The 15,402-nt window shown below is 43.9% G+C and overlaps 1 protein-coding gene across 6 annotated transcripts; it reads left to right on the plus strand.

Annotated features, from left to right (window-relative positions):
• The first annotated feature begins 45 nt into the window (after positions 1-45).
• On the plus strand, positions 46-15,389 carry asxl1 (ASXL transcriptional regulator 1). Of its 6 annotated transcripts, none has more exons than XM_088407427.1 (12): positions 46-60; positions 1,957-2,049; positions 3,411-3,823; positions 4,650-4,767; positions 6,056-6,233; positions 9,873-10,039; positions 10,181-10,265; positions 10,339-10,505; positions 10,934-11,030; positions 11,267-11,372; positions 11,443-12,391; positions 12,620-15,389. In XM_088407427.1, exons 3-12 carry the CDS (start codon positions 3,693-3,695, stop codon positions 15,035-15,037), a joined length of 4,416 nt encoding a protein of 1,471 aa, XP_088263553.1. In that variant the 5' UTR covers positions 46-60; positions 1,957-2,049; positions 3,411-3,692; the 3' UTR covers positions 15,038-15,389. The 6 variants fall into 6 exon arrangements, with proteins under 6 accessions (XP_088263553.1, XP_088263554.1, XP_088263556.1 ...); XM_088407428.1 differs by lacking the exon at positions 46-60 and having other exon boundaries at positions 1,672-2,049; positions 12,620-14,122; positions 14,189-15,389; XM_088407430.1 differs by lacking the exon at positions 46-60 and having other exon boundaries at positions 1,672-2,049; positions 12,620-14,122; positions 14,204-15,389.
• The last annotated feature ends 13 nt before the right edge of the window (positions 15,390-15,402 follow it).

The following is a 15,402-nucleotide window of genomic DNA, read 5'->3' on the forward strand; positions in this document are numbered from 1 at the left end:
GCCAGCAGGAAGCCCAGCTATCGAAACTAACGACGACTGCTACTTTTTCTCTTTTTTTGCGTGAGTCCTGGCAGTCCATCACAGTGATAACATTTCCATCCATCCATTTTCTGTAGCCGATTGCGTTGTTGTTGTTGTTTTTTGTTTACTAAAGTGTAGTTTAAGTTGTTGTGGAGGAAAAACCTTAATACAAATCAAAAGTGCCAAAAGTACTGACGCTGTAAATAGACACGTGGGGTTAAGATTGAAAAATGTGGGAGGAATACAGGAATTTAAATCGTTTAAGGAAAAGAATAAAACCACAAACTGCTATTACAAAAAATTACGAAGTGAATCCTTTATGTCCAGTGACCATATTTGCTTTGAACTTAGGGCTCCACTAACTGACCCAAGTATGTAAACCTCTAAGCATTTAGCATGTCTTCACTGTAGTGGAGCCCTAAAGAATTCAGTGATTTATAGTCGAGTATGTCTGGGATCCAGTGCTCACAGAAATTATGTTCTGATCTTAGCTGATCTGATAAAAATTAAAATAAAATAAAAAACGTTTAATGTTTTGATATAAGCCTCTCCTGGTTTGCTTGGAGCATGCAACCATTCACTCTGGTTATTTTATGGTTGGTATAAGGTTGTTATAATGATCAATTTGTTGTTATAATGATCAATTTGATAAGATCAATATCAGCACACCAAGATTTTGGAATTGGGTTCTGTATTATTAATGATAGTGACTACTAACAGTGTCAGGAAATGTTCATTCATCCAGTTGCTTTTTTTTTCCAAGACATTGATACAACAGCATCTTTGAACTGTTCTCACTTTGAGACACTTCATGTCATAAACGTGAGATTACCAATTCAGCGTCCCCGTGTGTAGCCTGTACAAGTAGATGGATAAAAAGACTGGACTTCCTTTATGCCAATTTCCAATAATCAGGTAACACTTTATTTTAATTCGAGAAGAACTTTTACATTTACCTTGTTTATCAAATAATATATTACATTATTTTATTTTTTTTTGACAATGCTGCATTTTAGTTACACAAAAAATAAATGAAATCAGTTACATTTCTTTGATGGTAGGACAATCATGAATAAACACCATCATGTTTAGCGTTGGAGTTTATGCCTTTAATCAAGTAAAATATATCTTTGTATCATATTGAAACAGCATAAAACGTTATAAAAGAATCTGTAATATACTGTATGTTTGCACTTTATGTATGTGTTCAAGAGCTGGCTGACCTAGTGAGTGATGTCTGGTGATGTTCAATAAAAATAATTGTCATTAACGCAATTGATAATAACGCCCCCCCCCCCCCTACACACACACACACACACACACGCACACACACACACACACACACACACACAGACACGCATAACGTGGTGACATGACTGAATCTCAATACACCAAAAAAAAAAAAAAAAAAAACGTAATATTATTGGCTAGACTTTAGCATGAAATAAGAGTATAAATGCTTCATTCTGAGTCACCAAGCAGGTTAAAAAAAATCTTCCCTGGATGTCATTATTCCTTCTATCAGGCTACATTACTACATTTGTGCTGTAGCAGACTGGCTGTATAAATGGGAGTGAAAATATGTAATGTAGTATTTAAAGGGGTTGTCTTGTTGCAGGCCTTTGGCGCTGCTGACCTTTGACCTGGTAGTAGCGTTCCCGCAAGGCTTGTTGTTCTGCAGCACGCCACGGCCAGCCTTCCTTCGCCACAGTCGCGCTGCCTTCGAGCTGCATCGCCACAATGTGTGTTGCGCTTATTTAGGAACAGGCACCGACGTATTTTCCCACACTAGCGACACATATCCGGACGTGGTAGGCGTCGTAAAGGGCCGAGCGCACGAAAAGCACTCGTGTTGTTTCACGGCTCCACGCAGCCAACCGAGAACACTTTAGCCGTGTTAGCTGGTAGCTAAACCGCCACCGTCTTCATCTTCAGGGCGCTTTGTAGGCACGGCAGGCCAGTTCGGAGGAAATGAAGGACAAACAAAAGAGAAAGAAGGAGCGGACCTGGGCTGAGGCGGCTCGCATGGTAAGATGTTTGTTTTGAGCGTTTTGATGACAGTGGGGAGCTTGCGGAAGGATTTTGATTGTTTTTGGACATTTCAGTCTACGTAAGATGGACATGCATAGAAGCTAGCCGTTCATGTAGCATTGCTAACCCCGATGGCTGTTCGGCTGTGTTTTGATTACATTTTCCCCAGTGCACAACCGTTTTCACGGTCGCGCGGATCAAAGACAAACAATACTAAATTAAGTTCCTACCGTCGCGCTATTCCTAGCACGCTAAATGCTGCCTGTTATGTTTAGAGCTCTTTGTTTGCTAGACTGTGTGCTAGCCACTTAGCATCTTGTTATTCTAAGTAGACACTAGTGTCGTTCGCTACACTAGAGCATTCATAAGTTTCTGTATTATTTAAACAGTCCTCTCACTTTCCTTACTAATATTCCTGAGCATCGTGTTCAAAGCTAACGGTTAACGGATACATTGTCCATCCACCCTCAATGGTGCAAGCTCTAAAATATACGTGAACATAAAAGAGCGCCCCCCCCCCCCGTAAAAATCTTGAATACCTCTGAGAACGTAATTGCTATTTTTTAGAATTTGTGAGTTTCTCGTATGCAAATTTCTTGTAAAAGATTAAATTCGTTTGGTGTGTTTTAAGTGACCCACATTCGCGGTAGTATTCCCATCAAATACCAGTGAAGGATTTTTAAAGGAAGGTCTTTTGAACAATTCATTTGTAATATACTGAACTTCGGTATTGTTTCAAAAAAATTGTATAAAGGCATCTTGCTCTTGATCACATTACAATGAACCATTGCTAATTAGTATGTTCCTGTGTTTATTTTTGTATTGTTTAGCCTATGCTCTGGTATATACTCCAAACTCGGCAGATACTTACTTTTGTGGTCTTTTTATAACATCTGAAGATGCTGCTTAAACCCTGGTTAATAGGATGTAGCAAATGATGTGAAGGAAGTATAGATTGAAGTAGTAACGTTGGAAAGATCTTTGTAGGCGAGGAAGCGCTAAAGCAAAAGTTGCTTAGCAGAATATAGACTGACTGTAGTTTTGTTGCTGATTGGCTATTAAAAAGGTTGTTAACTACAGTAATGACATATGTCTCGATCACTAATATTTTTGATGTATTCGAAGGTAGCACAAATATATGCTCTCTTACTCAAAATCAATTTTAAGATTTGTTTGGGATATAATGTGTGGTAAGTTTGAACTGATACTAATATGTTCACATAATAGTTTGTGGTATAGCTTCATTTTAAACTGTTACTAGAAAGTATTTGAGGGGTTTTCAATTGTCATTTTTGCTATTCGGTATTTGCATTATAGTTGTCACGTTGTATTTTACAATATGGCCCTTTTTTTCCTAGGTGCTGGAAAACTTCTCAGATGCTCCAATGACCCCAAAACAAATTCTTCATGTCATTCAGACCAAGGGACTGAAGGAAATGCGGTCAGATAAACTCACAGTCTGAGATGTTTCAATATGTGACCTGATCAGTTAAATTAACCCAGGAGCATTTATCGAATCATAACCGCAACGAAATGAATTGTTACTCTTGAAAATGTAGTATTTCTTTAATCATATGTATGTGTATCACACCGTCATTGTTGGTCAGATGTATACCCTAGCCCCTTCATTCTAGTCCATCATGTTCAAAATAACATTTTGTGTACAGTTTCAATGTTTTACATATGTTATGTCTAGCTATGTGTTTTTGACTCATTTTTTTTTCTTTTTTATTTCTATGGACTTTTTCACCCGTGATGCACTGAACAGAAGGTATGTATCAGCAAGTTTATGACTTTGAACATATTTGTTGTGTAAGTCATTTTGTGGTCTATAAAGTTGATTCAAAACTTATAGTGCCACAAAGACATCATACTAAACCTAAGCATCTTTTCTGCTCCAGAAAGGACAAAAAGCTACACTCCAAACACACTGTTTGGAAACTGATTTTGGAAGATTTTTGTGTTTAAAAAATCTGCTCAAGAGGCATGGAATTTTAACCGGATTGGCAATATTGTATATCGCCGTTTTAGAAATCAAGGTTATTTTTAAGAAATTAGGAATCAAGGTTATTTGTGATATCGCACGAGGTATGACGCGAGCTGTCTAAAATGTGGGTCAAGAAGGTGAATTCATCAAACTTCGCCCTAGTCCAAATAAATAAAGTGGGCTGTCTGGGAAGTTTTCGGCTTTTGAAAATCAGCAAGCGACATTGCGAGTTAGCTGCGAGCTAGTAACATGTGAGCACCGTCTTTTTTAACTATTTTTACTTCATACTGAGTGCCCATATTTCATTTAAAACGGGATGTGTCCAATGAAAGAATTAATGTTTGCTTATTGGTGAACGAAACCGGTGTTGCTCACTGAAGGTTTTTTATTTACATATTTTGTATAAGTTGTTTAAATTTGGAAAAATGTCGATTTACCAAAAAAGATTTTAACAAAGATGGGTTTTTTATGCTGTAATTTCAATACCACAATACCCTGTTATTTTTGCTCAAGGTTATCATACCGTCAGAATTTATCATCCCAAGCCTTATTACCTTATTACTTTGAGCGCATTGATACAAGTGGGTCTGTGTTGTGTGTTTGCGCACAGTGGTACAGCACCTTTGGCCTGCCTGGTGACAATGCTTCACTCCCAGGTGAGGGGAGACAGAGTCAAGAACAGCATCTTCTTTAAGTTGCCTGGACGGATGAGTCTATTCACTCTGAAGGTATGCATATGTGATCCTTCCGCTTCTCAAGAATTGCGTTGTAACATTGTAACACGTGTGTGTGTGTGTGTGTGTGGGTGTGTGTGTGTGTGTGTGTGTGTGTGTGTGTGTGTATATGTATATATATATATATATATATATATATATATATATATATATATATATATATATATATATATATATATATATATATATATATAAAAAACATTTGGAAATTAGAACTTATACTGTTATGCAAAATACCTATTCCTGAATTGGGTTGTCAGCAATGGAAGTGTTCCAATTGTCTGCATAATGGGCAACGTCAACTCACACTCGCGCATTGTGCACCGACTCTCAACATGCTTTCAGACATCTTTTGATTTGAAGAATTTAAAATGAAAACTTTGCACCACAAAATAAGACTGGTTGAACCATGAATTTTTTTTTTTTTTTTTTTTAATAATAACTCAGTGCAAATAGTGGCCTCAATGTCCTGTTCTTCATTGACAGACAGGAGGGGCACTCGATGTGGTCTCCTACTGATGCGTTATGTGTTCAGACATATGCTTCTACATACTGCTGCGGTCGTAACAGGTGGTAAATTGTATGATTTGTATCAGCTTGAACATGTGTCGCCACCACCCTCTGACCCGTGCCCCCAGTAAGGCATTTTCAACTAGAGGACTGCTATTTACTGGTTATTTTCTATCTTATGGACCAATCCATTTACAGTGACCCTAGAAGTGGCTGTGTGCGAAAATCCCAGTAAATCAACAGTTTCTAAAATGCTCAGCCTAGCCCATCTGGCACTAACAACCATGCCACATTCAAAGTCACACAACCCACCTTTTTATCTTAGTCACATTTAAATTGTCCTGACCATGTCCACATCTCAAAATGCATTAAGCTGCTGCCATGTATAAATGACTGATTTCATACTTGTGTTAACCAGCAGCTCAACTTGTGTTACTGATACTGCAGAATGTGTACATTAGGCTGTGTTCTGTTCAATGGAGTGTATTTATAAAGTGAGTATCTCGCTAAATCTCTCTGATAGTTTTAATTTACATACATGAAAATGCATTGAAACGCTGCATTCTACCCATATACTCTGGATGAAAATACATGCATGTATTATTAGATTTATATTTTACTCACTTTCTAAACACAATACTTAACAATGTTCTCTATTATTGTGATATATTTCATTGTTTATACTTTTGATGTATGTAAGCTTCAGACAACAGGTGATCTTATTTGGTTTCATTCATTTTTATTTATTTATTTTTCGTTGTCTCATTTGTAGAAGAATGCCTTGCAGTGGACAAAGACTACAGAGTCAGAAACAACATCTGAGCTGGTGAGTGCCGCAGCTACCCCAACCTCCAGCAACACCACCCACACGGAGAGTGCAGCAGTTGGTGCCATTGAGACAAGTGAGCAGGAGAGCTGCTACTCTTCTGAGACAACTGCCTCTAATTTGGGTAATATTGAAAAGTACAGACTATTAAGCTTTTATCATAACTTGGCCAAACTATTCTGAAAGTTTAGGTCGTGGAATGAGAGCTCCTAGTGGTACACAAAAGAATCACAGCTATACTTTATATTTGTTTTTTAAGAACTGCTTTGAGGTCCAATCCCCCAACCCTGTTTTTTTTTTTTTTTTAAACTTAAAGGGAGTGTGATTATTATTTTTTTTTTTTTCATGTGCCAATAGGACCTTTAGGAGCATTACTGTAAATGCAACAAAAAACACGCATTCTCGGGTGGTCTTTTTGGACCCGTCCAATTTGTTTGAAACTGAGGTCTTTGGAGATGATTTGCTGATAATCTTATTTGGGATATTGTCCCAAGTTTGCTTTCCCTAAGTGACTACTGTTGTGAAAGTGAAATCTGAGCGTGGAACGTTGCCCTTTGCTGTTTCTCCCCCGACCTGACAACATCCATCCCAGCTTGTTCAAGTGCTGTCTAAGGGTTCAAGGAGAAACGTCTAGCTATCTTTTCCTTTTCATAATGTGTCAGTCCACCGTAAAAAAAATACACAGCCTCGTTGTTGCAACAAAAAGGAAATTAGGCAGGGCTTGACAAAAGTGCATTCTTGGAAAGTTCTACACAAACATACTAAAATGGATGCATGCAATTTCGAATAAGAGGTATATAAAATCAATTTGAGCCTTGTAAATAACAATGTTTTTCTGTTGCACATTTGAATTCATGTTATTCAAACAGATATGTGGGAAAAAAGGACTCTTAAAAGTGAAATTATGACAACATTTGTCGTATTGTAAGTAAGTAAATACATTTCAATGGAGGCAACGCAGTGGTGTAGTGGTCAGCACAACCATCTCAAAGTTCAGAGGTCGTGGATTCAAATCCAGATCCCTGCATTCTTTGTGTGGAGCTTACATGTTCTTCCCATGTGTGTTTTCTCCCGGCACTCCGGCTTCCTTCTACATTCCAAGGTTAAGGGTGTTAAGGGTGTCCTCTGCATACTGTTTGAAGACTGCTGGTATAGGCACGCCAATGACCCTGCTGAGGATAAGTTGCTAGAGAAAATGGATGGATGGGTGAATGGACATTTCAATGGAATCATTAAATACAGTTTTTGAATTTTCCTATAAGCATTCTTTTAACTTAAACCTTACAATGTTAATGGTTTTTAACAATGCCACCTGTCTTGTTTTTGATAAACACTAATTGGCTCCATGTTGTTTGTTATTTCAACAACCTCGTCCCCTCCTTGTGGCATGCACATGGGCCAAGCCGGGCAACCGTATCAAATGCTGCAAAACGCGTCTCAGATTCCATCCATCCATCCATCCACGATCTTCTGCCGCTGTAGTCCGGGATCTGGTCGCAGGGGCAGCAACTTGAGCAGGGAAGCCTAGACTTCCCTTCCCCCTGCCACTTGGTCCCGCTTGAGTGCTCAAGTTTGAGTGTGCAGATGGCAGCAAGAACGTTTTATTTGTAAATGGCAAATCACAGACTTCACTATTAGTTGACGGGAAACGGGGTCCAGGGCCGATCCATGGGGGGCCTGTTTTAATAAGTTCTTTTTTTTAATCTAAGTATAACAAAACTTAAAATTGCTATGAATTCCTAAGATTTTATGCCAGATTCACAAAAATCACCAAATGCAAAGATAATCATCTACATTTCAGAAGCAATATTTAACATATTTTATATTTTTTTGCCCAGAATAGCTACTTCATCTTTTTTTTTATGTTGTGAATTTTCAACCTAGGTTTGACAGCAAATAAATCACTCAATTTTCACACCAGAAACTTTATATTTGAGGAAAGTGCGTGGAAACATCTTAGTTATACTCAACAAAAGCAAAATTTGCATTTTTTTATATATACAATCACAACTTAATTAGGTTGCATTCCAATGTCACTATTGCCACAGCACGACTTGCCATCTGGTCCTCGTCGTTCCAACAATCCCTTCAGCCTGTTGGCCTTTGACTTGTGAGTCCTGGTCAGCTTCCTGGACTTGTAAAAGTTCTGTCCCTTGCCGTCTCCTTCCTGCCCTCCTCAATTCTGCTCCTCTTCCTGCAAGTCGGCTCCTCCAAGGCCTTGTTCTGCCTCGCTTCTGAAGTCACGTCCTTGAAGAAGTTAGCACCAAAACTGTTGCGTCCTTGAAGAAGTTAGCACCAAAACAGATGAAGAGGGACCTGCTGATGTGCGGCAAGATGGTGTTGGCCAGCCTGCGCCCCTCCTGGCACTTGTACCCCTGCAAAGTCGGGTCTGAGGCCACTAGGAACCCCGGCAGGTGCCTGAATCCGCCCCTGTGGCGCATTGCAAGGGAGAGGAAACACACCTTGCGCTCCTTCTTGTTCTCCCTGCACATCATGGAGTCCAACAACAACATCCACAAGTACACCATGTGGGCCATTGGGAGAGATGGCCGCTTCAGGACCACCCTGCCCGTTTCCAGCTTTCATCTGTCAACTAGCTCAACCAGGGCATCAAACATCACAGGGGGCAAGTCGACCCTCTCAAGCTCCACGCTAATCTCTACAGGTAAATCTCCTGCTTGCAGCACTCGGCTATTAAGGAGTTGGCCTGGACCTTCCTGGCCAGGTAGTCGGTGTATTTGCTGACCGCAATGAGGCGCTCATCAAAGGCACATCAATGCGTCCAGCCGGTCGTTGGCCAGCTCCCTGGCGAGCTTGGCCAAGATCACCTCGTCGTCTTCCGCCTCCTCTGCCTTGGCTTAGTCCAGTCCAGATCAGCCTGCACATCCCCGAGGAAGAACCCGACGAGCAAGTGCAAACCCTGGACCAGCCTGTTGCTCACCATGAAGTTCTGCACGCAGGTCCAGTAGTTGGTGCCACTCTCGATGTGGCGCTTGCCGAAAATGCTCAGTCGGGTCAGAGTTGGCCTTCCCCATGCACACATACTCGGCCCTGGGGATCTTGAGGAAGAGAATTTGGATCGGGGTCCCCTTGGCTGCCTGCTTGTGTTCGACCGACTTGTCGGTCAAGTATCCCATCTTGCAGCCCACAACGCAACACTTCTTCCCCATGGTGTATTAAAAGTTTTTAGATTGAAATGTAACATAAAATAAAACCTGTGAACCAAACAGTTGGCCTAAAACTACCCTATTATTTGAATTTAAAGTTACGCTTTTTTGTATGTACAAAATCCAACATGACCGTTAGCACAAAAGAGCTACTTAAAGTCAAAATTTCTTGTAAATAAATGCGTAAAAGCCAGAATTTTGAAACATGAATGTAAAAAAGCCATTTTTTTTGCACAACGTTTTCAAAGTGCATGCATGGTGCTAATATTGATAATAATTAACTTGAATCCTCGACAGAATCCCTCTAGAGAAAATCACGCCTGCTTGTATGCAGTAAAAATTTTGGCCGTTTCCACTGAAATTCGGCATTAGAATTCAGCTTATTTTTGAGTTGTTGTCGCAGTGATAGCCGCTCACACTCTGCCTCTGGGTCGAACACAAGCAAAGCCGTTGCGCAATTTATGCAAGAGCTGTTCCGTCAACTAATACTGAAGTCTTTGGGCAAGTCCTGTATGTGCTGGCACTAAGCACGTGTCGAGTTTTGCCACACGGCCAAGTCGTCTTCATCGAAGCCATCTCTTTCCCTGACCTTACAGCCCTAGTTGAAGAAACTTTATCCAGCGTTACCGGTTCCGCACAGCAGCAATCTACAAGCCAGCCGCAGACCCGTCTCAGCCGAGCAGCGGGATTGCAAGGACGAGCTGACTCACAGCAGGGCCAACATGTACAGCACACACAGACCCGACTGAGCCGGTCCCGACAGGTCAGGACCGTCTTCAAAGATGGGCTGCCCTATTTAAGTGGCTTAATCACAATGTCACCTGTCCATTCGGGTGTGGAATTTTCATTTCTTGTTTCTCACCCAACACCACTACCATGGTTGTCCTCACAACTGCTGCCACAGTCAGGGCGGCAGCGGAAGAAAGCGGTTATGATGCCACGTGTTGTCCTCACTCCACTTAAAGTCAACGGAGAGCACGTGCCCACCGGTAAGCCTTACGCTGGACCCCGTTGGTCATACTAAAGATGAAGCGATTTTAAATCCAATTTTGCCTTTTCTAGGACCTATGAAAAGAAGTCGGGGAGGGGTGGATGTGGACTTTGAAACACCAGGATCTATTCTTGTCAACACCAACATCAGGGCTCTCATTAATGTGAGAACCTTCTCAGCATTCCCAGCACAATCCCAGCAGCAGCTATTACAGCTTCTGCCAGAAGTGGACCGCCAGGTAACGTGTTTTTTTGTTTGTTTTTGTTTTTCTTTTCAAAAGACCCATATTTCACTGTCATGCACAATTAGCAGTGAGCATTCAAACAGTTTTGGTGACCAGTGAATTGCTCTGCTCTTTCTTGAAAAATATTGACTATGTTTACATGAGGTCTCCATTCGGGTTAAGGTCCCCTTAATGTGAAAATTCGAGTTTCTGAAATTTCGTGAAAGAGTTTCTACTTCCATATCTTAGCAAATAGGGTTATGTTAACTGTGTTCCCCTGACTGAGACTGTGACATACGGATAATGTCAATTCACATGTACAGCAATGTAATGTAAGCATTTAAATTTTATTTGTATTCTTGGCACACCCATTTATTTATTCCTTTTTTCTGATATTTTGTTAATTGTTTCCCTTTTTTTCTGTGTTTTGTCTTTCTATCAAGATTGGACCAGATGGAATGGCTAGACTGAGTAGCTCAGCCCTCAATAATGAGTTCTTTACACATGCCTCCCAAAGCTGGAAAGAGAGGTTAGCTGAAGGTAAGAGTTGCCTCCTCAAGAGAAAGAAAGTGCTTTTATGTCCTGGAATTAATCAAAATTGAGCAAAAGGATTTTAGCTTCCTGGTGGCAGGAAAAGGTCTAAGTATTTAACCAACCGTAACAGCTGGTATAATCACTTGATGATGAAATTGTCGCCAAGACCCAAACATAATTTGCAAAAAGTGGCTCAATTTCATCATGCGTCATTTGAACATTCATGGTCTTTATCCATTTAGGAGAGTTCACCCATGAGATGCAAGTGCGATTCCGGCAGGAAATGGAGAAGGAGAAGAAGGTTGAAGCGTGGAAGGAAAAGTTTTTCGAGGAGTACCATGGACAGAAGTAAGAAGTGGATCATTAGGAATGTTTCCTACGGTACATTCATACTTTAATGCTGAATTCGTACCTGCAGGTCTGGCCTGACGCGAGAGGAATCTCTCAAGCTCACAATGGGCGATGCGAGTGAAGTTGCAACAAGTGTCCTGGACAGTGACAGCGCCACTGTGGTGTCAACTGGTGCCCCTAAGAGACGCAGTGTGGGTCGACGGAGAAGAGATGGTAGAATGAGGAGGCGCACCCGAGCCGATTTGCGCCGCAGAGCCCGTCGGACTCTCTGCAAAACTAGCGCTCCTGCACTGCCGTCTGCAGAAGCCGTTGAGGATGTTGCTTCTCTGGAAACCACCACAGTCTCGATCGGTTCTCCCATGTCCGAAAGTACAGTTATTCAAGGGGAGGTGGTGCTACAGGCCGAATGTGACGAGGAGTTGCCACCAGACAACGTCTCCATTGAGCCAAAGACCCCCATACCTGAACCGGTCCTACTGCCAGCCCCTACTCCAACTCCAGTTCCCAGCCCAGCGTCCACCAGCGATGATAAAGAACCAAGCATTTCAAGCTGTTTGCTCCCCGAAGACGTTGCACCTGTTTTAGCTTCCACCTCATCCCCTTCATCATCGTCTTCTTCTGATTCGTCACCTTCGTCATCACCTTCTTCAGCTTCTGATCAACAGGGAGCATTTACCACTGGCTTGGACTCTTCTTCCTCCTCCTCAGTGTCATCCGGTGCCGCAGTCACGACAGATAACCCGGATGACACTGCGTCCGTGGTCACCTCAGTAACAGGGGGGACCGCCACCAGCAGCCGTGAAAGCAGCCCCTCAGACAGCCCGGCAGGCACCCCTGCGCCCAGCAGTCAGCACAAGGAGCAGAAGAGAAGGCCCGATGAGTCGCGGGCCTTCTCCAGCTTCCCCGAAAAGAGGCCACGGTTGAATGACCAGCAGTCCTTTCGTACCACAATTAACAGGGTCAATTCAGAGAAACCGCAGCCGACAACAGAGGAACCCAAGGTGCCTCCCATCCGGGTAAGGGCCTGCTCCATAGCCAAAAAGCAAAAGCTATGACTGTAACTGTGGGTCTATGAGTCCCGACTTGTCACCAAAGGTGATGCGTGAAGGACTGAATGTTCCCACTCGGGGAAGATTCAGACCTTGAGGCACCTTTGTGATCAGCAGGGTTGAAGGATAACTTGTAAATTAGATGTGCCAATACAGTTACTTACTTGAATGTTTGTTTGTTTTTTTTTGCCACAGATTCAACTGTCCAGAATCAAACCACCCTGGATCAAAGGGCACCCCACCTACCAGATCTGTCCCCGCATCGTGCCTCCCGGAGAGGCCTCGCGGAGGTCGGGGACGGGGGGCGCGAGGACGCTTGCGGACATCAAAGCCCGCGCACAGCAAGCCCGCGCCCAGCGGGAAGCCGCTGCTGCTGTTGCAGCCGCTGCCGATGGGCCAGGGCCGAACCGGGTCCGGCTGCGGCCTGCTTCTGGGTTACCGGATAGCAACAGTGGACAGAGAGCGCAAGAACATCCAGGACCTATTGAGCCGGGAGGAGGAAGTGGAAGAAGGGGAAGTGGTGGGACACAAGAGCCTGGAAAGGCTTGTGAAACGAATTCATTTGGAACACAACTACAGCGCCCCGATGTAGAAGGCAAGCCTCCGCCTTCGCCATCCCCACCTTCTACCTCAACCTCTTCATTCTTGGAACAAGCTCAAACACCGAGCCCTTCTCAAAAAGGGGTGGGAAGGCTTCCCGCGACTGAGAAAGAATTCCGAACTTCATCTAGTATTCAAGCCGCTTCTGACAGACCAACGAGCCAAGCAACTGACATTTCCTCTCAAGAGACTGACACGGTGGCAAATTACGCGATTGCCCCGCTCAACAGACAAAACAAGATTGCGGCGTCTGCTACGTCCCCTTCAGAGAGGCTCGATCCAGCAAGGGAAACGAGGCCACTCGCTCCAACCTCAATCCCTGATTCTCTGCCCAGGTTTGGTGTGGTTGTTCAGAAACTGGTCAGATCCGTGACACCTGTTGAGCTTGAACGTGAGAAAGACAGAGACCGAGCTGGTGTAATTCAATCTGTTGCCCACCGCGAGGATTTCCAGGACACTGACACTGCCGCAACAACACAAGTAGGAGCGTCGTCTCCTCATGTGCACTCTTCGGGCAGAGACGACGAGGCCGGAAGGCATAGTGATTCTACAGAAACGGCTTCCGACTGTGAGAATGAGAGCCAAGCGGGTGAGCAGCAGCCTGACCAAACTTGGCATTTGCAGGTGAGAGACCACAGAAAGATGCAGGAGGTTGTTAGTAGCCCTCCTCGGAACCACCAGCCTGTCATCCAAGGCCGCGAGTCCAGTTGCCACGGTCAAACGGTCATTCAGCCTTGCTTTCCCAACGGCACAACTCACCCTCCGCAGACCCAGACCTTGTCCCTTGATCAAGTGGTCAAAGTTGAACCCGTGGATGATTGCCAGAGTGCCAGACAGGGTTCTGCTGAGGAAAAGTATAATGAACGAACTAAACCCTGTACCTATCCTTCAAGTGTTTCCGGAGCCTCAAAGAAAGTGTCCGCTTCTGCTAGAGCCGTGTCCAGTGTGGAAGCAAACAACCCTTTAGTGACACAGCTCCTACAGGGGAGTCTTCCCCTCGATAAAGTTCTACCCCCACACTCCGCCGACAGACTGGAAATCAGCCGATCGGCGGGACCCCAGCGACAGCCGGCTGCGGTCCACTTATCTAACTCTGAAGTAAGCATCGCCTCTCCCATCAAGTCTCAGAAAAGTCACCCTGTGTCTTGTTTAATTGAATCACAGTATCAATCTCAGCAGACTCCGGGAGCTGTCCCGGTCATCACCTCGCCACCGTTCTCCAAGTCTTCCTCCAACAGCTTGAACCATAGCGTCGAGGCGGCAATGATCAAAGAGTCGCCTGTCCATCAGCCCTCCCAAGGCGCCATCCCAGACCGGAGCCAGCCTGCTCACAGGACCATACTGAATGGTCCCTCTCCACCTTATGCTGATCCCTGTCCCACAGAAGTTGTGCCTACTCTTAAGATCAATTGGCGAACCCCCCAGTCACAGTTTACTCTTGCCAACCAGCAAGAGCCAGCCACCGGTCCGAGTGTAAAGACTGAAGTTGGTTCAAAGCCTTCTTGCCAGGCACTCGCCAAAGCACCCGTTGTCGTTACCAAGAGGGAGCCTCCGAGTTCAATGGATGGATACCCTAGCGGAGGAGCGATGGAGGGACTCCTTAATATGGAAATGAATTTGTCTCGAATGGCCAAAAACGAGCTCAGCAAAGCGCCGTTCTCCTCCAGTTATCACTCGGCCTCCTCTGCCCTCCCCTTCCAGCTCTATGGAAAAATTTCCAAGCAGGGCGGAGGCCTGGGCGGCGTCAGCTATACCGCCAACGTATCGGTGATGGACAATAGCAGCTTTTCCCGCAACATGACTGACGGCGTACTCCAGCTGCGGCCTCGCTTGGCCTCCAGCCAGGCCACGCTCAGCATCCAGACCTTTACTGACAGTACGGCCGAGGAGGTGTCGCTAAAGTGCTCCTGTCGCCTCAAAGCCATGATCATGTGCCAAGGCTGCGGCGCCTTCTGCCATGATGATTGCATCGGGCCCTCCAAGCTCTGCGTGTCTTGTCTGGTGGTGAGATAATGTGTGTGAAGGGCTGCGGTTACCTCGACAGTCTCTCTGCTAGGCTCAGGTCCACACGGGGGTGGTCGGACAGGCAAGATTTGCCTTGTATATTCTTACTGGGCTGGTTGTTTTTGTTGCACATGTTCAGATTTTTTCTTTTAGCTGTAATTATATATTATTGATATTCTTTCTATTGACTATTAATATTATTATTTTGAGGCATGGTTATTTGCTAATGTTTTGGTTCTACTGCCTCAAAACCATTTACCTCATCTTGTTCCACCAGTCATTATTAGGTGGCCATTGTTACTTTGTTCCATGTTGTCTGCGCAAAGAAATATTTTTTTAACCATTAAAGAAGTAAAGAGTACTTTTGGTTTGGC

The sequence above is a fragment of the Hippichthys cyanospilos genome, chromosome 2, assembly GCF_059441005.1.
Source record: "Hippichthys cyanospilos isolate Australia breed blue-spotted pipefish chromosome 2, RoL_Hcya_1.0, whole genome shotgun sequence".
Classification (NCBI taxonomy): Eukaryota; Metazoa; Chordata; class Actinopteri; order Syngnathiformes; family Syngnathidae; genus Hippichthys; species Hippichthys cyanospilos.